The following is a 22237-nucleotide window of genomic DNA, read 5'->3' as shown; positions in this document are numbered from 1 at the left end:
TGGTTTAATTGGTTAATATAAATGCATAATATTGGTTTGTATTTGAGTCCAATAGTGGAACTTGAACATTAGTATGACTTATATATTGTTAGATAGTCAGAGGAAAGAGATAAAGTGTGGATGTGTGAATATAGGAAGCTGGCTAGGGAACGTGTAAAGACAAGGGAAAAAAGGGAGTGTTTGTCGCTATGTGAAATAGAAGCATGCTACTCATACTTGAGCATGATTAGGGTTCTAAAAGGACTTCTGTTAAATTTCAAAACATGTAAAGGTTATAAGGCTTGTTTATAAATCTTGATCTTGCTAACAGTATTTAAACAAACAAACATGTAAAGGTTATAAGGCTTTGTCACTAAGAACATCCATCCCATGCAACCACCAACAACACCCACCCCACCACTACCAATGTCCACTACCCAGTCAACCACCACCACCCGCCCCTCCCTTTCCTTGAACCACCACCACCTCCCTAAGAATATGAAAAAAAAGGAAGATTTTTTTGGTTAAATTTGATCATAAAAACACCAACCTTAAGCTTAAATGGTGTTGATTAAACCAAAAAAAAAAAAAAAGAAAAAAAAAAAGAGAAAGGAGGGAGCGGGCGATGACATGTGACCCTCCAATGATTGAGTGTTACGGGGTGACTCCTTGATGAGGAGGGGTGTGCGGTGACGACTTTATAGGGGAGGAGGAAGTTGCATTTGACCCAATTTAATGAGGAAACAATGACACGTGGTGGTGCTTATGAGGGAGGGGACTAGAGGAGAGAAAATACGGTGGTTGTAAGAGAAGAGAAACAAAATGGTGGTGAGGGTGGCTTGAGAGATAGAAGAGAGAAAATGTGGTGGTGTGGGTGTTGGATGTGGTTTTGAGGGAGGAGATCGAGAGAATGTTGGTCAGGGTTTTATTGAGGGTGATTTAGTTAGGTCAATAAATTAATAAAGTGTGATTTAATGTGTTAATTGAATTGGAGTAAGAGTTTGTTGATAAATTTTAAAAGAAAACTTTTTTAATTTATTGTACATAACTTGTAACATCCAATTTTGACAATAATTGTACAAGATAAGAAGCAACGGTATTATAATTTTAGGTAGGGAATGTTGTCTTGATCAGACCTCAACTTTAACCCTTTTTTTAAAAAATTCAATTTAGTATGTTCGATACTTAAAATACGGCGTATTGTACAAGATAAACAATCCCCACCTTCAATATCAACGCCCTCACTTGTAATACTCTCAAAATCCGAAAAATAGTAATAATATCAATACTTTAATACGAGTATAAGTACGAGTACAATAATTGGGATTACTATAGGAAAAACCGCAAAATAAAACCTAAGAAAATAGAACGAAAGCAATAATTGGAGACTTCATCCATCGATCCATATTCCTTTTGAATAAGGTAAGGTTGGGTGGCAAAGCCAATCACACTTTCACCGAAGAAGCGTCGTCTCACACTTTACGGTGACTTCCTTCGCTTTTCTTCTCCCCCAATTAACTCCTTCTCTCTCTACGTCATTCTATCTTCCCCTTTTTTCTCTCTCCTCCTCCGGCAAACCCTTAATTTCTTCGTCACTCTTCCACTCTCTCTCTTCTTCGATTTTCAGATTTTGATGAATTTCAACTAGGGTTTCTATTTCCTCAATTTCGATTTCTAGGGTTTTGTTTTTATTAAACAGAAATTTCGCACTTTTTGGTATTGATTTGAATTCATTGCTCGACGAACGAGTTTTCAAGCTTCGGAGCTCGCGAATTTGCTGATAAAGGTCCGCCTTTGCTATTAATTGCTCCTTTTTTTTGTGTTTCTTTGTTTTCTTTGTTGAGTTTCGATTTATTTTCTCAGATCTGTGTGAGTGCAAGTTGGTGTAATTTTTGATTTCTAGGGTTTTTGTTTTAGGAAGTTCAATTTGGTTATGTTCATCTAAAACACAAAAAAAATAAAAAAAATTGTTTCTTTGTGTGTTCGCCTTTGAATTGCTGGTCGGCTGAAGGTATATAATTAGGGTTATTGAGGATTAGGGTGTAATTGGAATTGTTTTCCGAGTAAAGGGGTTCCTTTGCTTGAATTTATGGCTGCTGGAAGGAATGGGGGGTACCACGAAACTGAATATAAGGAACGCAGCTCGGATTATGATACGGCGAGGCGAGATAAAGCTTATTCAAAAGGTGAATATGATAAAATTAGGAATGGTAATCAGGTTAGGGATCGGGAGATAATAAGGGGTAGAGACAGTAGAGCTAGGGTTAGACAGAGAGATATTAGGGAAAGGGACTTTGCTAACGGCGGTGATTATCGCTCGTCTTCAAGTAAAAGTGATTCAGGGGGAAGTGGGGTTGGTGGTGGTGGAGGGGGAGGGGGAGGAGGGCCTAGGAGATGTGGGAATTCAGCGAGGATTACGGATCGTGAGCCTGGTGAATTGTCTAGTGAGGATGGGTCTGAGAGTGCTGTCGATTCAGAATCACGGTTTGGAAAGGATAATGAAGTGTCGAAGATGGATAATGGGGCTCAGTCCTCTCCTCTGGCTACTAAGAAAAGAAAGTTTTCTCCTATAGTATGGGATAGAGATGACAAGGGTGCTACAGATGCATCAAGAAGTAGATCTGTATCCACTACTGCTTCCCTTCCTCCTCAGCCTGTTCGGAAATCATACCAGCAGTCTCCTGCCATGATGCGTGTAGAGAGTAAGGAGGTATCTCCTGTTAAAAGTGATGAGCCACATGAAGACGTTGAAGTTTCTCTTGTTGATCCCTCTGTGGAACAGGATCGTTTGTATGATGATAATGTATCTGAGTCTCCTGCAAATCATCGTTCTTCACCATATCAGGAGACACAGTGGGGGAATGGCGAAGGGGCTGAGCAGGTAGATGATGAGGATTACATTCCCACCAGGCACATATCAGCCTCTAGGTGGGCAGGTAATGCTAATTCTCCGGCCGATGAAGGTGAGATTTCAGATGATGATATAATGCGGAAAAAGAGGAAGAAGATGCCTTCCTCTGAGTGTCTAGATACTAGGAAGAGCAGGAAGTCATCTAGTCCAGATGCTGGAGATGGTGCAAGAGAGGTTTCTGACGTAGCTAAGGGAAGATTATCAGATTCTGATGGAAGCATGCAAAGTAGACCTTCCACTGGAGATCGTGGTCTTCAAAATAATAAGGATAGGGAGGATAATATTGAGGTAGATGATAGATACAATGACACTGACTCTAGCCTAAGCCCCATAAGAGCTGACTCCGATGATGAAGATTATTCTCGTGAAACACCAGAACCTCCAGTTGCTCCTAAAAGAACAGTGAATATGCTTCAGGGTTGTAGGAGTGTGGATGAGTTTGAAAGACTGAATAAGATAGACGAAGGAACTTATGGTGTAGTTTACAGAGCTAGAGATAAGAAGACTGGAGAAATTGTAGCTTTGAAAAAGGTAAAGATGGAGAAGGAAAGGGAGGGCTTTCCATTGACTTCTCTGAGGGAAATTAACATTTTGTTGTCACTGCACCACCCGTCCATTGTTGATGTCAAGGAAGTAGTAGTTGGAAGCAACCTTGATAGTATCTTTATGGTTATGGAATACATGGAGCATGATCTTAAAGCACTTATGGAGACCATGAAACAGCCATTTAGTCAGAGTGAAGTTAAATGCCTCATGCTTCAGTTATTAGATGGTATAAAGTATCTTCATGATAATTGGGTCCTTCATCGTGATTTAAAGACATCAAATTTGCTTATGAACAACCAGGGTGAGTTGAAGATATGTGACTTTGGATTGGCTCGTCAATATGGGAGTCCATTGAAGCCATATACTCATTTGGTTGTCACACTTTGGTACAGGTGAGCAGCAAAATTCTAATTCTTGTATGTAAGACTGTTGATTCTTTTACTTTTTATTTAATTATAGTGGAGAATATCTTTTCTATGCTTGTTCTTTGTATATTGTTTTGGTGGACTTATCCTCTATATTTCTCTCTCTTCTAAGATTTCAAATTTAGTAAACTATTATATTTCAAGAACGTATATTATGGCTTATGCAGTAATGCTTCTCGGTTGTTCTGCTTCTGGATGCTTGTGTATGACTTACATACGAGTATCTCATTTTTTGTTATCTGGTAGCTGCTGTTCAGAGCATCATTGCTTTTAGTTGTTACTCTGAGTTTCTGTCTAATTAACTTATGTGCTGTTTGATCATTCTCAGTTAGTAGTTTTGTAAAGTTTGTAAGGTTTAGATCTTCCATGGCCATTGATCATGTGCATATGGTTGGGGTTAAAATCTCATTTGTTCCTCTCTTTTCGCTGGTAGGTCACCGGAGCTTCTGTTGGGTGCAAAGGAGTATTCAACAGCCATTGATATGTGGTCACTCGGTTGCATTATGGCTGAGCTCTTGTCAAAGGAGCCTCTTTTTAATGGCAAATCGGAATTCGATCAACTTGACAAGGTACATCCATTTGTTGAACGTATGTACTTCAGAATTTGCTCTGCTTTTGATTCAGATGAGTGTAGAATTTGTATAGCTAGGATGCCTAGGAAATAGGAATTATTGCTGGTTGCTAGTTGTTTTTCTTTTTGACACTTATCTAGTTATTATTGATATTCCTTTTTTTTCTATTGGCAGATATTCAGGATCCTTGGCACACCAAATGAGACAATCTGGCGTGGTTTTTCCAAGTTGCCTGGAGTGAAGGTCAATTTCGTGAAGCACCAGTAAGTTCTTCGTAAACTATCACTTAAGACGTGTTTACCTTTGCTTCAAGGTTTTCTTATTCTTTGCGCTCTTTTCCCAGGCTTCCAGCTTTGGGTGATTCTGGTCTGGCTATCTGGCCTCATTGGTACACTTGTAGTGACAAGGGCACATACTTTTGTAATGAATAACTATTCAACTGTCCTTTTCAGGTATAACCAGTTGCGCAAGAAATTTCCAGCCACGTCATTTACCGGATCTCCTGTCCTCTCTGATGCTGGGTTTGACTTGTTGAACAGACTTTTAACTTATGATCCTGAAAAGGTATTTGTCATTATAGGAAGTAATAAAGCATTACTCTCTTGCTTGGTGTGTCGTAACAATTTCTGACTGCACTTCTCTATTGGCTGCAGCGTATCACAGCGGATGCTGCTCTAAACCATGAATGGTTTCATGAAGTTCCTCTTCCCAAGTCAAAGGAATTTATGCCTACGTTTCCTGCTCAACATGCGCAAGACAGGTATCATGATTTTTGAAATTGCATCTTCCCTTTTGCTCATTTATTGGCTGTTATTTTGGTGTTATACTTTTTTTAATATCTATGTTATGGGACTGGCAGGCGCGTGCGCAGGGTTCTGAAGAGTCCTGATCCCTTGGAAGAGCAGCGCAGGAAGGAATTGCAGCAAGCAGAATTGGGGACTGGCGGTTTGTTTGGGTAGTAACATAGGCCCTACTGTAGATTTGAGATTTTTATGCTCCATGATTTTTGCCAATGCCAACAAATGGGACATGCATGAGGTGAGGGAGATGGATTCAAGACAACTTGCTAAAGAAAGGCTTGTGAGACTGTCATTCATGCTGTTTTTTAGCAGGCATGTTTGATGAAGCGACTGGAGGGATATATTTTTTGCCTATGCCACAAGATCTGTAGCAGTCATGTTATCTTCCAGCTTTGGTGATAGGATGCATCACAGCAGTGCTTGCATCATAAGGTGTGGCATAATGGCTTTACTTTTTAGAAAGATGAGATTCAGCTGAATCATGTGTTTGTAAAGTAATTTGAATTTTTGATTTGGAACATTGTAAACATTTCTTTTAGATTTTGGTTTTAATGACCAAACTACTATGGATTTGTCACAAATTTCTTTTTTCTGCATAATTTAATATTGGAATTGTGTTTGCAAGAGGTGGTTGCCACGTTCTTTGCTTTTCATTGACGAGCATTTTACAAATTAGAGAAAAGGTAATGTGCTATCTAGTATATCTAAATTAGAGAAAAGGTGCTTGTGTGGATACTTTTTGCTAAAGCACATTTGTTTGTGAACGTGCATACTGGTGTACCTTATTTGGGGATTAATTCATCTGTATCTCTTGGGGTCTGGTCCTGTTCTCTTGTGTGGACATATTTATTATGCAATTACGTTTGTGCTGTATGGCAGTGAATATTTCAGGGGAGCAATCATATGTATCTTGAGGGTGCCATGGGCTTTTTGTAACTCTGTAGTATGTTCTTATGTAAATTCTTTAGTCTGGATAAGCCATTTTCTGGCCCTGTACAAAGCTTAGCGGCCCCCTTCACAGATGAATGAGAACTTGACACTTCTTTTTCAGCTCTGTAGTGGTTGATTTAGGAATTCATAGTGTTATTGTTTTGTTGGAATTATCGACTAAATTGTTATAAATTTTGAGGATAAAGAGCATATCAAATCTGCTGTAACTTGTCAACCGAAGCTGACCTATCTAGTTCATGTCATGAATGAAATTCTAGCTGTAGGATAAATATATATATTGATCAGGCTCTTTCCTCCAATGCCAATGTTTGTTGGCATTTTGTTCCTTGTAAATGCAAGAAGTTGGTTCATGCGGTCCTTTGCAGCAGAAGTCAGTTTGTGTTCCAAAGTTTGGGATTTGTTTTGCATAAGTACTATATGTGATCAGAAGAGATTGCCTTGCAAGTTTCTTATTTGTCCAAGTGCTTGTATGCCTCAAATTACCAAAGTTTCTTTTTACCTGTGCTGCTAATTTTCTTCTTTGTTTGTCTTTTGCTGTAAATTCTAGTAGAGGTCTAGATATGTTTTTCCATTAATTTGTTGCATAATAAATTCATGACAGCTCCTGAACTTTTATGACTTTTCTCTGCGAATGTCACTGCAGTACTAAAGCCAGCAGGTTGAGGAGGTAGAAATCCCAATTGTATTTTGGTTCATCACAAAATGTATAGCTCGAGACCATTTAGAGGTACCTTACAACTCTCATGTTTCCATTTATAATTTCTCTCTTGGGTAACTAATGTTTAACATCTTTGGAGATAATATTTAAGAAGTATTAATTCTGCTAAGGTTATGAGAATTCTTGAGAAAATGCTAATTAATGTTCTGCTCTCCAACCTTATTACAAGAGGTTATTACCTAATCTCGTTAATATCAAGCTAGATCACACCTTACCAGAAAAATCCAGACTAGGCCTGACCAAATATTTTTACTTTTTTCTTTCAAAAGGTCTTTTATTGCATATTTGTAAAAATTATGAAAATTAGATATTCAGAAAATGAACTTTGAGGAGTTTCTAACAAGACCTCATTTGAGATACTTTTCTTTTAATTTGGTGGCAAAATACATTCAAAGGTCAGTCAGATTAGGAGATTAGACTAGACCTGATCAAGTCAGAATGATTCAGAAATGTACACCTTATTTCAGTTGTAGATTACAGAGCCTAATTAGTTGCTAGTACTTTCGAGGGCTATTGAAAAACTACTGTGAGTCAGTTGTCGCCTTAAGCATTAAAGCTAAATTCCTGTGTGAGATGTAGCCCTCCACTGTTAGCTGTATGTGGTTGATTTATGTGATATGGCACCTCACCTCTGTGTGAAATTTTTGTGTCTTGTTAATACGGACTTGAGATTGGAATCTGGGCTGCTGTCCTTGTAAGTCTTCTTTGTTTAAATGTAGTAAGACAGCTCTGGTGAGTTGATACGAGGAGTCTTCTGTATATACTATATATTGATGGTGCAAATATGTACTGGTATTTATTAAACCATTGGTGGAGCTATTTTGGACTAGGGTTTGGAAGATTGTTACAGGTTATTTACATTATTTCAGTTGGTTAGTGGTATTTTTGTCCCCCATCTCCATGCTACTTTGCCCTTTTGGTGTATGTAGCATGGAAAGCCATGAGAAATCTAAAGGTAGATGGTATTCTACAGAGAAATAAGAACCAATATAAGTCAAAGACCCCCTGATCAAAATTACTCTGAAATTGCCTAGCTCACAATTAGTTTTCTGCGTTTGCTAAGATGTATAAACCCTAGACTTGTCTACTTGCTTTTATTTCAACTCAATGGAGTTGGGTGTATTTTATTTTGTCTGCATTTGTAATTGTCCATATATATTCTGTTTCATCCAGAATTGTTCTTCAATTATAGTGTCATTAAATGTGAAGCAGTATGGTCTCCTTCAAATTAGCTCATCTTTCTTGCTCTATATAGGAACCCTGTGATGGACAACAGGGTTCTTTTATTAGATATGATGGCTATGTTTCGATTTCTTTAAAATTTTGCATGTTAGATGATACCGGTAGTAGTTCAGAACTCGATTATATTGGTATGTATCGGTATAGTATTTTAGACTTAGCGGAGATTGATATGCTATAATAATTGCCCGACTGCCCGTCCTCTCTTTGCTTCAAAAAAATAAAAAATAAAAGAAAAATATATAAGAACCCTGCCACTGTTTCTCTTCCCCCAGCATTAATTAGTGGATTGTGCTATGGTATCCTTTGGCTTAGTTGCTCAATTTAAGTCTTCTATCCATCTTTGATAGTGAGAAGGTGAAAATGTGACCTGTGACTCCTCTGTCTTTGGTTGCTGCATAATTGCATGGGTTATGCTGTCTTGCTTCATGAGTTCAGCAAATAAAATATCTAGCAAAGTTACGTTTGTGATTTTGTTATCGTTTCACACTTTCACCTGCTTGTTTATTTATGAATCATCCTTGCATCTATTCACAATGCTTAAATTGGTTGGTGGGTTATTTCCCTCCTCATATGTGATGATTTTCTACTGGCTGGCTTTCGTTATTGCGCGGTTTGTTTCTTCTCAATATGTATCTTATCTGTGAGTTTTTACTGGTATGGATTGTCATTCTTTATCTGATGGAATCTTTATACCATTTTGTTTATTGTTTAGGTTTGTTGCTATGGTTGTACAATTCTTTCAATATTTTTTATGAACTATACGGATAGGGTGTTTTTGTTGGTTGTTTGCTCTTCAATGCTTGGCTGTGTTGTTAAGCTCGTCATATACACAAGGGTAAATTCCCTGGTGTCTGTATTGATATTCATTGTTTTTTTTTTGCTAGATTAAATATTTTTCGTTAATATAGTATTGCTTTATGATCTGGGTACTTAGCTATATGCTACAGACCACGGTGGAACATATAGAAAGGGTAATAAACCACCATACATCATCAGCTGAATTGTTTTTTGTTAAGAACTATCAACTATGTCTAGTTATTGTTTTCATTCCAGAAAATAGGACGTGTGTAATTTTTTTAGTCGGTTTGAAGAGGTTTGAGTTGAAGTGAGCCAAGGGATGGGTTCTTGTTGCCTTGATTTTGTTTTCATGTGAAGCTTTCGTGTGCTGTTAATTTGTTATGGTATTGTTTTTTTTTTAATCTCGTTGTATTTTATGGTGGCTTGTTTGTGTAATTTGGTTGCCACACTCCTTGCACAATTGGTTTAAGAGCCCAGGTTCATTAGATATTTTCTGTAAAAATAAATGATGGAAGACAGGCAGGTGACGGTTGAGTAATATAAATATGTAATGGCAAGGATTTCAATTTGTGTGTCATAGATTAAGGCCTACATCAGTGAAGTGGGAACAAATTATTTGGCAAGTTTTTCAATTTGTGTCAACAGGAAGTGTATTTTACACCTGAGTCGATATTCATCATTCGCAGAGACAGGTGCTGAGTGTGGGAAGGTACGCTCTCATCGGAGAGTGAAAGTATGCTTTACATGTCTAATTTTCTCGTTAACCCAATATATCAGAATTCTAATGTCAATGCAGACTTGATCTTTCAAAACTACCTGGAAGACTAGGAAAATTACCCTTGTTGGATGTACAAGAAGCATTTAGAGAAGGATATTAATTGGTGTGTCAATTCTAGTTACCCGGAATTTCTGCTCACCACTAAAATAACTACACTAAAATAATCTAATTGTATTTTTTGTTGATTAATGTCATTTATGGAACATCATATCAAGATTAGGTTGGCGTCTTCGATGGAATTCGAGAGTAATGTTACACTGATGTTAGGATTTGAATGTAGAACTATGGTTGGAGGATGTAAGTGAAATGAGATAACATGGAGTTTTCATCGAAGATGAAAACGATGACAACGACTAATAACAATCAAGGAGGACAAAGAGAAGGGATAGAGAGTTCCAAGGGGATTTATTGAGAGATGTAGTTACACATCCATTTTTTCCCCTAATAAAAGTGTTTATTGAGAGATTTAGTTACACATCCATGTTTTTTTTTTAAAAGTAATCCTTTTTTGTTATTAATTCGGTACTAATTATATGTAATGTTGGTTTCTTTTAGGGTTTTTCCTTGAGAGGGTTTTTCTAGCCTTCATTGTTAGATTTTTTCTGTTTTTTTTTTTGAAGGTTTTCACTCTTCACCTTTTTTTTTTCTCTTTCTCTTTCATCTTTTTTCTTCTGATCTCAATTGTAAATTTTTGTAGGGGCTTCCATTGGTGTTTTTATCGGTGGTAAGCTTTAAAAAACTTTTTAATTGCTTTCAATAAATGGATTCCATCTTTATGATGGTGTTTATTCAATTAGGCTTTTTTTTTTTTTTTTTTTTTTTTTTTTTTTTTTTTTTGTGGGCTAAAGATTGAAGATTTAGGGTTTCATCGTCTCCAAAAGTATCTAGGTGGCCATATGAGTTTTTTTTCACCCAAACAACTACTCATTCGTAAATCTCAAGTTGAATTAGTGCTAACTCACGGATTGTATTGCTTTGGATGGAGTTTTTTTTTTATTAAGGCGATCCGTTGATCGAATTTGCGATGTAACTAGTTCTAAGGTGATTTGTACTTGTATTGGAATTTTAGATTTATTAGGAATTGTTTGTAAGTGTCGTTTGGCTATCTTTTATTAATGAAATTTTTTTTTCTTCTCGTCAAAAAAATAAAATGTAATGTTAAATTTTCCTTTTCCTCAAAAAAAAAAGGAAAAAAAATAAAGTGTTAAATTTTCTTGAAAAAAAAATGTAATGTTTAATTTTAGTTGTAATATGGGTAGTGGTATATTTAAAAAAAAAAAAAAAAAAAAAAAAAAAAAAAAAAAAAAAGAAACCCTGGTTGATTTTACAAATATTTTATGTTCCAACAAATAATTCAGCAATTACCAACTCTTATGTGTGGCAGTCGAACACAGAATACATTGTTTAACAATTTTAAGCATCAAACCTATAATATTGACTGATTAACCCCTGTAAGGAAATTTGCCAATTAAAAACACCCATTTTGCGGATTACAATTATCAAAGTTTATATTTTGCACATTACAACCAAAAAAGTCACCAACATATTAAAGTACAAACAAAATCCGATTTTCGGCCATTTTTACCGAAATATGACATCATAACCATTTATTGGTATGAAAAATAACCCCCAACCAATACTAGTTTGGATTGGAATCATTTATTGATACAATAACGTCACATTATGGTGAAAGTGGCCAATAATCGGATTATGGTTGTAGTTTAATATGGTTGATTACTTTTTCGGTTATAATTTGCAAAAGTAAATTTTAATGGTTATTACCCGCAAATTGGGTATTTTAAATTCTTATATGTGGCTGGTCACACCGTGTGACCAACCATTATAAAGGTTACTTCATTAGTCTAATAGGGGTTACTTTGTCTGTATTAAAGGGGTTACTTCGTCAGTGTTATAGGATTACTGAATCAGGTTTACAGGGATTACTCAATCAGTGATATAGGGGTTACTTTCTTTTTATTATAGGTTGCCACACGGTGTGACCGGCTACACACAAAACCGGCTGTATCGGTTGTAATTGACAAATTTTTTACCTGATAATATTGACCCTCCTTATAATATCGAATAACCCCTAAAACCCCTAGTATAATAATAATGAACTCAAGTAACTATCATGATCGTTGGTCAGCCATGTAAAAAAGTTGATAATTGCTTAATTAATTTATTTTTTTTTTAAAAAAAAGGCTGAATTTTTTACCTCAAGTAACTAGTCATTTTCCTCCAAAAAAATTCGACCGTTGCCCCGAAAAGGCTTGTCCTAAACGTCTCAGATTCAAAATTTGTCCTTTATCTCCTTTCTCTCATTCTCTCTCCTCCCTGTTTCTCAACATTCTTCAATGGTGACACAAGATTCAACCCAAACCCCCAAAATCAAAAACACCCCATCAAATAATTCAACCCAAATCCCAGAAAATTGCAGTAATAATATGAGTATGTTTAGCCCAAGATTCAAATCAGTTGCAGCAATGGCGGGATGGGATGAAGAAACCCTACTTTCTACACTTGTTGTTGAAGATACCCCTGAAAGAAACTTAAGAGGCAAGAAACGTTCTGATTTACTTGTGAAATCTCCTTCTACTAGTTCTAGAAAAAAGAGAAGACGGGTTCGCCCTGGTTCGATTCCTATTGCAGTTTTTAATCTTGATGTTGATGATGAATCTTTAAACAGTAATCTTAAAGGTATATTTTTTGAATCCTTTTTGGGTTTGATTGGAAAATTTGGTGTATTTTTGGTGTTTTGATTGATGGGGTCTGGTGGGTTTTCAGTGAATTAGTCTTGATTCTATGTTACTCGGACTCGGGTACTCGAGTTGATCATGGATACGTCATACGATCAATTTGAGAATTAATCAAAGATTTTGGCACAAATTGAAGTGTCGGGGATTTGACATGGATACTTGGAGTGAAATGAGTAACCTAGTCTAAATTGAATTTACAGAAAATTTTTAGCCTTTTTTTTAAAGTTGTTTTTCCAATTAATTTCATTGAAATTGAAGAAGGGTTAATAATATTAATAATTATTAAAGTTAGAGTTATGAATTTCAATTTACTGAATATTTTGAGGATTTTTGTGATGGGTAGAAGCAGAAAAGGGTAAAAGTGATTTACCAAAGAAAGTAGAAGAAAAAACCAAAGAAAAGGAGCAGGAAAATGCTGCTTCTGCTGCTGCTAATTGTTCAAGTTCTTCAACACTTCCATGTATGGATCGTCTTAGAGATGAACTTTCTTGTGCTGTAAGTGAGCTTTACTTTCTGATTTTGCTTGTCATTTTTTTCCCCATAGTACCATCGTCATTTAGCGCCCTGATTAGGCGAAAACTTCTATGCAACGGGTGTATTGTATACACGACAGGTTTAGTCATTCCAATCTAATCACCTTAAAGTCGACTTTATGTGATTTGAGGTGACTATGAAAGTTGTGAACATAAAACAATAGTTGAGTTTTCAATTTTCATGGATTGAATTTAAAATGGTTACTTTTATTTATCCAGATTTGCTTGGACACATGTTATGAACCAAGCACAACTCCTTGTGGTCACAGGTAAAATTCAGAATCTTACATCATAAAATTGAGAAGAATCATCTGTAATATTCCAATTTTTGAATGTAACATGAACTTTGGTGTTTTAGCTTTTGCAAGAATTGCTTGAAATCTGCAGCTGAAAAATGTGGCAAAAGATGTCCAAAATGTAGACAGCTGATAAGGTACTTGAACAAATCAGTGCAAATTTCATATTTGGTATTAATTAATGTCAGATTTTATATGATTGTTGATGAATTTTTGGCAGTAATGGAAGATCCTGCACTATAAACACAGTGCTTTGGAACACTATACAGCTTTTATTCCCTGCAGAAGTCGAGTCGAGGATTGCAGCTGCAGCAGCAGCTGCGAGTAGTAAAGTGAGCGATCAGCGCAGGAAAAGCACTGAAAGGGTGATCAGCAGTAGTAATCAAGCTACTGACAACAGCAATCCGCGCTTGAGCAGAAGGCTTAGAGTATCAAGAAGATCAGAAGAAGCTAGTTTGATCAGTAGTAGAGGAGTTCCAAACCAAGATGGAGATGCTGCATTTGCATTGAGGTTACAGAGAGAAGAGTTCATGGGAATTTATAGAAGGTCTACCTTGGCACGAGATAATTTGAGAGCTATGGCACGAAGAGCCATGAATCGATAGGAGCCACCTTGTTTGATCTTATATGTTCAGTCTTATCGTCTCTCAGAGACATCATATAAAATATAAAATTGGAACGATACAGAGAATGAGATTATTCTCTTTTAATTGGTTTCTCATGAGTGTTGTAGCTGTTGAAATGGAACTTCGGGTTTACTATAAAAATTCTAGCTTGTTAAGATTTTATTAAATCTATTAATATTTCAACTTTATTTTTCTTGTATTTATGTAGATGACCTGTCAACAAGCTAGATTGGTTACAATCTTGAAAGTGTTCCCTGTAAGATCAAATTTTGTCTACATCATTAACCTTTTTATGACTCTGTACTTACACACAAAAAAAGGGGAAAAATATTCATATTTTAAATCTCATAATTATACATGTTCATTTAAAGACACCTTTTTATTACCAAGAAAGTCCAATTGTCCAATTATTTTAGACAATATATTGAGGCAGAGGTAGAACTTTTCCAAAAAGGCTGATGCCTTATTATCTTAAAATATATCAAAACAAATGACATCAGATGAATATCTATTGATACAGCATATTTTAGGTCAGCGCATGTTAGTTTTTTTTGGTTAAAATCAAGTTTATAGTCAAATATCTGATTTCACAAAAATAAACAGCTTATGCAAGAGGAGAAACAACAATGTAACAAACAGCACTCGTGATCATGTTTATTCACATTCATTCATGTATACAAACTGTCACTGTTACATACTTCGTATAAGGTTACAAATGAAGAGTAATTTAATGCTTTTACTATTATTTACAAAAGAATATACAAAATAGAATGTTACACTCGTATAATCAACAATCACGTGGCTCCGCCTCGTGCACCAAATACAGCACGTAATGGCAGCAAGAATCCCAGGAAGCGAACAAAAAAAGTTCTGAAATGACATTTGCTCTAACTGGGTTTTCAAGTTGGTACGAGACCTTTGAACCACGCAAAAGCAATTCGACTTCAGAACATGAGATGATAGTGATTCATGGTGTACTTTAGTACCGAATGAAAAGTCAATCATTTGATGGGGAAGAGAAAACAATGGTTTGACCCAATACAAAAAGGACTAGTGAGAGCTCGATTGCAAATATTGTAGACAAAAGCGAACGATCCACTGTCCATCCATACAATGTGAGCCCTCCAGGATTTGTCTGCAAATACATCACTGCAATATCCACTTAGTAAAATGAACACATGTTGTATGAAATAGCACTAATCATAAACCATACATACGAAAATACAATTTCCACTATCATCTTAAATATCACAAAACAATATGAACTCAAATTCAAAACATTGGAATAAAATGGAGGGCATGTGGAGTATATAGTGAATAAAGAAGCTAACAAGGTGAGCTCTTAGGCTAATCTTAGTTATTCTGCCCCAGGATATCTCTCTTCGTTGTATAAGACTTCACTGATCCAGGGTTTGTTCTCATTTACATCCTTATCATTTGAAGCAGTAGAAGTTGGGAATAACTAAAATTACTCCAGATTTTGAATCTATTGTTTAAGAAATTAATAACAAGTGGAAATGAAAGAATATTCTTGAAATATGCACATACATTTTTACAATTTTTGGCCTTAGAAACAGAAATGTTCAAATAATTTGTCTTGACATCCTTAATTTGCGAATAGAAAACAACAAAAACATTTAAGGCGTTAACATGCATCTTAGGTTTCCGGTTTACAGGTAAACCAATCCATCCAAAATACGATAAATTAAATGTTTCTAGTCTTGACTAATATTGTTTTCAGAAATTATCTCTAAAGCTAATGGACTTGGATGATTTGGTAAATATGTATGTTTAACACCTCAAAGTTAGAATTCTTTTAGTAATTTTGTTTTCCTGCCATTCAATAGTACAGCAAGGGTGATAACGTTAACTACTTAACACTAAATAAAAGGGTGTTGGGACAGTAGAGTGTAAGATAGGTGTCCTAATGGAAAAAAAAAAAAAAAAAAAAAAAAAGACTAGACTTACCAAAAGATTGCCTCTTGTTATATGACGAAACAGAAGCAAATTGCGAATGGCTGATTATTGCATTTTCATCTAGCAAATTCGATTCACTGTCAGAATAATTTGAAGTCAATGAGCCCATCGACATTGAACGTTTTCCTGCATCAAGGGACTTGCAAGTTACTAGTGCATGCCATCTAGATGCCACTGAACCAATTGCGTGAGCTCTGGAGGAAATCTTTGTACCAGCATGCAAGCAAAGAAGTGTTTCAACAACTTGAACAATTGAAGTTACCTAAAATCAGGAGTAGACAGAAGTTAGAAACACAGAAAAGAAGGAAATGGTAGAGCGAGAGCAATTATTTAATTAAACGGCATAGGCAAAGACACTGAAGATCTTATTTGCTACAACAGTGATGACTACCATTTAGTTTAGTGCCTGCTGTTGACGAGGTTTGGGAGGCCAAGAGGCATGTAGCCTTACTCCTAACTAGTTGAAACTGGAAGTCCCAAAATAACCCACAAAAGCAATGTTCTTACAAAGGAATATTGTAAAAGGTCTGAAAGTCATTTAGTAGAAATAAGAATCAGAAATTAGGGAAAGACCACTTCACTATCTAAAAGCCTAGGGTAAAAATGATATACGAGGTCCCCTTCTGGCAGTCCAGCCCTCCCCCGAAATTTTAATCCTGGATCTATCTGTTGATTCTGCTCTCCTATTACAGTCACCTTTTTACATCACTTCAATGGAGTATCTAAAAGCATCCAGTGAATATGTTCAGCTCAACCACATATTGTTTCCTGCCACTTACACTAAGTAGAATTCACACAATAATCTCTAATCACTTCCTGATGTCACTTTGCTATAAAATCCTCGTTTCTAGCACTCTGCATCCTTTATTTTATGAACTTCAGCTTATACATACAACTATGCCACAAGTCTGACATGTATCTTGTAGCATACAGCTTTGAGAAATGCATAGCTCCTTGATGTCAACAACCTAGCCCTACTTCCATGTATGTAAGATCATCGATCAATGATAGAAAAAAACATCAGTATATCATCCATCCCAATCACCATACAAAGCAATGAGGCATTTCTGTTATCAATAGCTTCACTTCACCAAAGGTTTGTTGGTAAAACTAATTAATAATTAGACTCTATTACTAGTTTCAAATTGATTTTCCTTCTTAGGGTTAGATAGATTCAAGCCTTTCTCAGGATCTAGCACAAAGATAACATATATTCTGCACATTAACATGGCATACTTCTGTCAATCTAATAGTTCGGCTCATTTGTAACTTTTGCTTTGAGTGAGAGTGGGGGGGGGGGTGTTTTCTTTATAATTTCTTCATATATACAGATCATACACCAACACACAACTATGCAAGAGAGTGTATCGAGCTCATTAATTCACCAATTCAACTTTTAATCAAAGGTTAGGACTTGTGGAAGCCGGGGCTATTTGGACTTCATGGACAATGCAGCAGTAACCTGTCATCACTGCAGAAATTGGGTTCTAGTATTCTGCAGCCCCTTCTCATTGATGGATAAGCTGAATGGCTCCCATACTGTTTGAAGGGCAGAAGGCATATATGCCAAACAAACCTGACCCCTATCTGTAATCGTGGAAGCTGGTTTTAGGAAACAGATCCCGAGGAAGGGCTGCCCAATAATAAGTAGGTATCAATACAAAGAACTTCTAAACAAAGCCTTAATGTTTGAGATTTGCTAACAGGTTAAGTAAAAACTTCTATACATTATCAACACAAAAAATTTCTAGTTTTGTTTTGCTGAAGTTCATAAAACTCTAAATCTTGACAATCACACACCTTGTGATCATGCATATTATGTCAGAGTAGTACATTGTAACTCTAGTACAAACACAAATAATTTAAATCAAAAGTGAAAAGGGAATTTGACTTACAGCAAAATTTCCACCATTTAGGAAAGTTACTCTACCGTTGATACCAGTGATCTGTATAAGAGTCATACACAGGCTAGCAGTGACGAATAGGAAGATCAAGATAAGATATATTCGAAATCTGTGGCTGATTTTGGAGAGATACCCCCTCAACCGCATGTGCTCATCCATCAAAGTCATTATACTGGATTCGCTTTCCAAGAGTTTTGCATAATCATTGAAATGAATGACTTGCAAATTGCAGGCTACATGAAAGAGAATGCAGGCTGCCAGTGAAATTGCACTCAGATATGTCCAAGATATTACTAAAGCTGTGGCATTAAAACAAGCCAACCACCATGAATGGTTTTGCACGTATATCATGCGCATGATCTCATGAAGCGCCTTCAAGATGCAACATGGAATCAGTGACTGTAACAGCAGTTGATATGAACCCTGAGGAAAAGTTATGGCAAGATCTTATGAGGGTACATATATAAAATGGTTAAGGAACAGAGCATTGTTTGTAACAAATAAAGCATTAATTACAAAAAAAAAGTCCTATGTAACTATAAAGAAAATATTAGTTGTAACAAATGGAGTGGAACTTGGAAAATGGCATAGTATGTAACAGGATTCTATATGAAAAACCATGTGATGAGTTACTCGTACCCAAAAAGAAAAAATAAAAAAGATACTGATATAATCAATCGGTTTGAAAATATAAGCACTAAGAGTAACCGAGATTTTCGGCTCCAGCCAAAGGTGACTTACTGAATTGTACCCATTATTTATGATAGATAAGACTGAGTGTACACAAGAATAGCAGGAGATACAAAGTGTATCAAACAAGACTCTTGGGAGACCATCTCTAATATAATTGTGATAAATTGTACAGCTTTACAGAACAGTACTGCTGATCTATACTTAAAAAATTGGCTTCCAATAAATTAATTACATTACTTGACCTAACGTAGATGCCATTAGGAATCTAAGTCTTCCCAAACTTGCATGTAGCTACAAGCCTACAACTGCCTAAGAATTTCATCATCCAAACAATATTGCCACCATGAGGTCACAGCGAATCGCATCTTCATTGGCAATAAATAATATACATCAAAAGAAATAAATGTTGACTTTGAAAGTTAGTGGCCGTGTACCACTACTTCGGCCTGAAACAAGGTGGTAATAGCTATCCACTGAAGTTGGCCGGACACTGAGATGGGTTAGACTCGTGATCAGATAGGTATCATAAAATCTGTCACTAGAAGCCAAAACAGGTTTCAGAGCACTTAACACATCAGTCTCTCAAGCACGCATAAAGTATGGTAAAAAAAAAAAAAAAAGCCTTAGGCTTTCATGATTACGAATCTCTTAAAAAACTTCAACTCTAACAAAGTGGTTTGTTTGTCCTCTAGAAATACTCATTCTATAGCTTTGGACTGGTTAGAGCCAAGGTTGCATAATTTTAGAGTTCTAGGCTTTGGCTAATACTCCTGTATCCACAGATATGCCGTCGGAACATTGACTTTCATTTGTCCTAAAGGTAAGCATAAGACCATCAATCATCCCAAGCTTCTTAAAATCACCCTCTTCAAGATTCTGAAACCACTAATTTGCTCTTTCATCCATTTGAGAAAAACTAACACATTTGAAATTGAGACCAGCCCCATTTTACATACAATGTGGATTGCATTCATGAAATCAACAGGAAAGAAAAGAAATTTCAAAAAATGCTATTGATAAATCAAAAGCATAAATCTTTCTTATAGAAGCAATACAAATACCCTTAATACAACTTGAATTCGAACATTTTATCAACCAACAAACTAATAACATCCATATATACATACAACTAAAATTCAAACAATTTATCAACCAACTAGCTAATAAGCGTAACATCCATAAATACATACAACTAAAATTCGAACAATTTATCAACCAACAATCTAATAAGAGTAACATCCATGAATATATACAGCTCGAATTCGAAGAGAAACCCCAAAATGCAGGCCATTTCGAGTTTTGATACACAATGAATTCATAATTTACCTTAATCTTTTTGATATATTGATCCTTGAAACGGGCAGTATACCCCCTATATCGATCGACAAACAAGAATTTTCGAAACCCCTTTTTATTAATATTGTATGCCACACAAATCAAAGAAACACCAGCAAGAATAAGATGAGAGGTAAGAATCTCATACTCAAAATCCTTGACTTGATAATCTTCACAATCCAAGCAATGGGTGAGCTCAATTATCAACACAGGAATTGCAACACCCACAACTAAGAACACAAACCAAGAAACCAAAAATTTCAAGGGATTTGTCTGATCAAAACACAGAAATCTCAGGAAAAATTCAAGCTTTTTTAGGGTTTCATCAAGTTGGGTATCAACTTCTTCACCATCTACATCAACAACAACATTTTTATCAATAATCCCTTCTGCTTGTTCTTGTTTATCTTTGGGAGGATGATTTTGATGGTGGGTCCCACTTTTTGGTGGGAGAAGAAGTGGGGTTGAGTTATTCTTCTCTTTCTCCATCTATAAGATATAAAGAGAAGATGGGGTTGTTGTATATTTGCTCAAAGATTGAAATTCTTGTCAATTGGGCATAATTTCATCAATTTTGATTCAAATCAATGAAGTTTTGGGTATAAAAATTAGGTCAACAAAAAAATCCCAAATTGAAGATTTCAGAAGGAGGGTCTTTAAATTGAACATAACCCAAGAAATGTATTAAAAAATTTGTGGGAAAAAAACAAAAATAAAAACCAGACCTTTTCGCCCTGTTCTTCAGTATGAATTAGTCGACTGAAAATCAACCATCAACTTAGGAGAATTAATGGCAGAAAATAGGGAAATTTAATGAATATGTAAAATTTTAATTAATTAATACAATAAATATACGGACGAAATCAAAGTAGTAGTAAGCTTTGAAGTATAAGTTTTAATTTGATTTTCTTAAACAAACAAAAAAAAAAAGTTTTAGTTTGATGTGGGGTCAAATGATTTGAGGATGAACTTGTCATCTTGAAGTGTCATCAATTTTTAATTCAAAAAATGGAAAGAAAAAAAATGGCTTATGAATTATGTGGAATAGTGATATGACTGCTGGCATGCTCGAAAATCCAAATAGGTTAGGAAATCTCTAATCGATATAGTATAGTTGATTAATAAATAAAACCTTAAAAATTAAAACATATTGCGCATCAAAACTTATTAGCAAATCATTGACGTATAACAAAACCAATTTAAATTGATTATCTCACTTCTTACTTCCTCTGTTTTTTTATACTTGCAACACACCTTTTATTACGTTTTTCGAAGAGGTGATTAAACTAGGTAAACGAATGAATTAAGCTATGAAATTTAAAATGTAGCAACTTATCCCTTTCTTCTTATAGGTGGTAAAATTTTGTAAATTAATTTATCCGTTTACCTAATCTAATATCTTTCTTAAAATGCGTGCCGAAAGAGTATGTTGCAACTAAATAAAAACGAAGGAAGTATGTACTCCCTCCGTCCCTAAATTACATTCATCCTTTCTATTTAGGGTATTCCAAAATTACATTCCACCTTTCTATTTTTAGTAAGTTTTTTTTTTTCTAAATATCCCAAATACACTCTCTTTTTCAGTTGTACTTTTAATGTATAATTAATGTATTTACATTCCACTTTTAATGTTTGGTTGACTAATGTGCTTTTTCAGCCTTTAATTTTTCAGAATCCTTGTGCCAAATTACAATGAATATGATTGGTAAAAAAATTTCAATTAGGAGCATGTGATTGGTCCTTTTTTTTTTTGCAAATGATTGATGACATGTTATGAGTAATTATTAATCTATCTTTGTTTTATTCAAAAACATTATTTAATGTTTTGTACTTCCCATTGTATTATCTAATTATTATTATTTGTCTTATTCTTTCTTCCTTAATTTCCGTGTAAATTTCCAAACAGGAATGTAATTTAGGGACGGAGGGAGTATTTTATTACTACTACTCCTTCCTTTTTTTTTTATTTGCATTACCTTTCTTTTATAGGTGTTTTTTTTAAATGCATCACTTCTATATTTGGTAACTCTATATTATATTTTATTATTTCTCTCTCTTACTTTAAATCCCACTCAAATTATTTTATCATTTCACTCTGTCCCCACTTAAATAATAAAAATGTGTATCCCCTCTCACATATTATCTCTTTCATATCCCATTTTACTTCTACTATAATAATTTATTCACCCACTCACAATATTATATTACTCTCCTAAAACAATGTACATTCCTAATTGATGCAAATAAAAATTAAAAAAAAAACGGAGGGAGTACTTTGCTGGCATGTTCGAAAAACCCATTAAGAAATATCTAATCGACATAGTTTAGTTGATTAAAACCTTAAGAATTTTTAAAAATATTGCACATCAAAACTTAGCAAATCGTTAATGCATGTTG

General features: G+C 35.2%; 3 protein-coding genes across 9 annotated transcripts; 2 read left to right on the top strand and 1 right to left on the bottom strand.

Annotated features, from left to right (window-relative positions):
• Positions 1-1369: 1369 nt before the first annotated feature.
• On the top strand, positions 1370-5857 carry LOC145582737 (cyclin-dependent kinase G-2-like). Of its 4 annotated transcripts, none has more exons than XM_081639742.1 (7): positions 1374-1765; positions 1897-3828; positions 4295-4430; positions 4608-4696; positions 4886-4997; positions 5087-5193; positions 5293-5857. In XM_081639742.1, exons 2-7 carry the CDS (start codon positions 2069-2071, stop codon positions 5390-5392), a joined length of 2304 nt encoding a protein of 767 aa, XP_081495868.1. In that variant the 5' UTR covers positions 1374-1765; positions 1897-2068; the 3' UTR covers positions 5393-5857. The 4 variants fall into 4 exon arrangements, with proteins under 4 accessions (XP_081495869.1, XP_081495868.1, XP_081495867.1 ...); XM_081639741.1 differs by having other exon boundaries at positions 1843-3828; XM_081639743.1 differs by lacking the exon at positions 5293-5857 and adding an exon at positions 4777-4799 and having other exon boundaries at positions 1370-3828; positions 5087-5194.
• Positions 5858-12072: 6215 nt separating this feature from the next.
• Positions 12073-14113, top strand: LOC145582738 (uncharacterized). Its single transcript, XM_081639744.1, has 5 exons — positions 12073-12417; positions 12820-12971; positions 13229-13278; positions 13368-13442; positions 13526-14113. The coding sequence occupies exons 1-5, from the start codon at positions 12075-12077 to the stop codon at positions 13908-13910; spliced, it is 1005 nt and encodes a 334-aa protein (XP_081495870.1). The 5' UTR covers positions 12073-12074; the 3' UTR covers positions 13911-14113.
• Positions 14114-14560: 447 nt separating this feature from the next.
• On the bottom strand, positions 14561-20787 carry LOC145581642 (uncharacterized). Of its 4 annotated transcripts, XM_081638665.1 has the most exons (5): positions 19989-20782; positions 19832-19877; positions 17804-18235; positions 15900-16170; positions 14561-15080 (listed from the first exon to the last, which is right to left on the bottom strand). In XM_081638665.1, exons 1-5 carry the CDS (start codon positions 20327-20329, stop codon positions 14929-14931), a joined length of 1242 nt encoding a protein of 413 aa, XP_081494791.1. In that variant the 5' UTR covers positions 20330-20782; the 3' UTR covers positions 14561-14928. The 4 variants fall into 4 exon arrangements, with proteins under 4 accessions (XP_081494791.1, XP_081494790.1, XP_081494789.1 ...); XM_081638664.1 differs by having other exon boundaries at positions 14561-15066; positions 19832-20784; XM_081638663.1 differs by having other exon boundaries at positions 19832-20780.
• Positions 20788-22237: the final 1450 nt, after the last annotated feature.

This window comes from Chenopodium album, chromosome 15 (genome assembly GCF_948465745.1).
Source record: "Chenopodium album chromosome 15, dcCheAlbu1.1, whole genome shotgun sequence".
NCBI lineage: Eukaryota > Viridiplantae > Streptophyta > Magnoliopsida > Caryophyllales > Amaranthaceae > Chenopodium > Chenopodium album.
The sequence above is the reverse complement of the archived record's forward strand: the minus strand, read 5'-3'. Positions and strand labels throughout refer to the sequence as shown.

Coding starts and splice junctions, on each gene's coding strand:
- LOC145582737 (XM_081639742.1), top strand. CDS start 2,069: ATGGCTGCTGGAAGGAATGGGGGGTACCACGAAACTGAATATAAGGAA. Junction 3,829..4,294: donor GTTGTCACACTTTGGTACAG/GTGAGCAGCAAA, acceptor TTTCGCTGGTAG/GTCACCGGAGCTTCTGTTGG. Junction 4,998..5,086: donor TAACTTATGATCCTGAAAAG/GTATTTGTCATT, acceptor TATTGGCTGCAG/CGTATCACAGCGGATGCTGC.
- LOC145582738 (XM_081639744.1), top strand. CDS start 12,075: ATGGTGACACAAGATTCAACCCAAACCCCCAAAATCAAAAACACCCCA. Junction 13,279..13,367: donor ACAACTCCTTGTGGTCACAG/GTAAAATTCAGA, acceptor TTGGTGTTTTAG/CTTTTGCAAGAATTGCTTGA. Junction 13,443..13,525: donor AAATGTAGACAGCTGATAAG/GTACTTGAACAA, acceptor AATTTTTGGCAG/TAATGGAAGATCCTGCACTA.
- LOC145581642 (XM_081638663.1), bottom strand. CDS start 20,329: ATGGAGAAAGAGAAGAATAACTCAACCCCACTTCTTCTCCCACCAAAA. Junction 16,171..17,803: donor TAAATGGTGGAAATTTTGCT/GTAAGTCAAATT, acceptor TCCTGATTTTAG/GTAACTTCAATTGTTCAAGT. Junction 15,081..15,899: donor TAACAAGAGGCAATCTTTTG/GTAAGTCTAGTC, acceptor TGGATATTGCAG/TGATGTATTTGCAGACAAAT.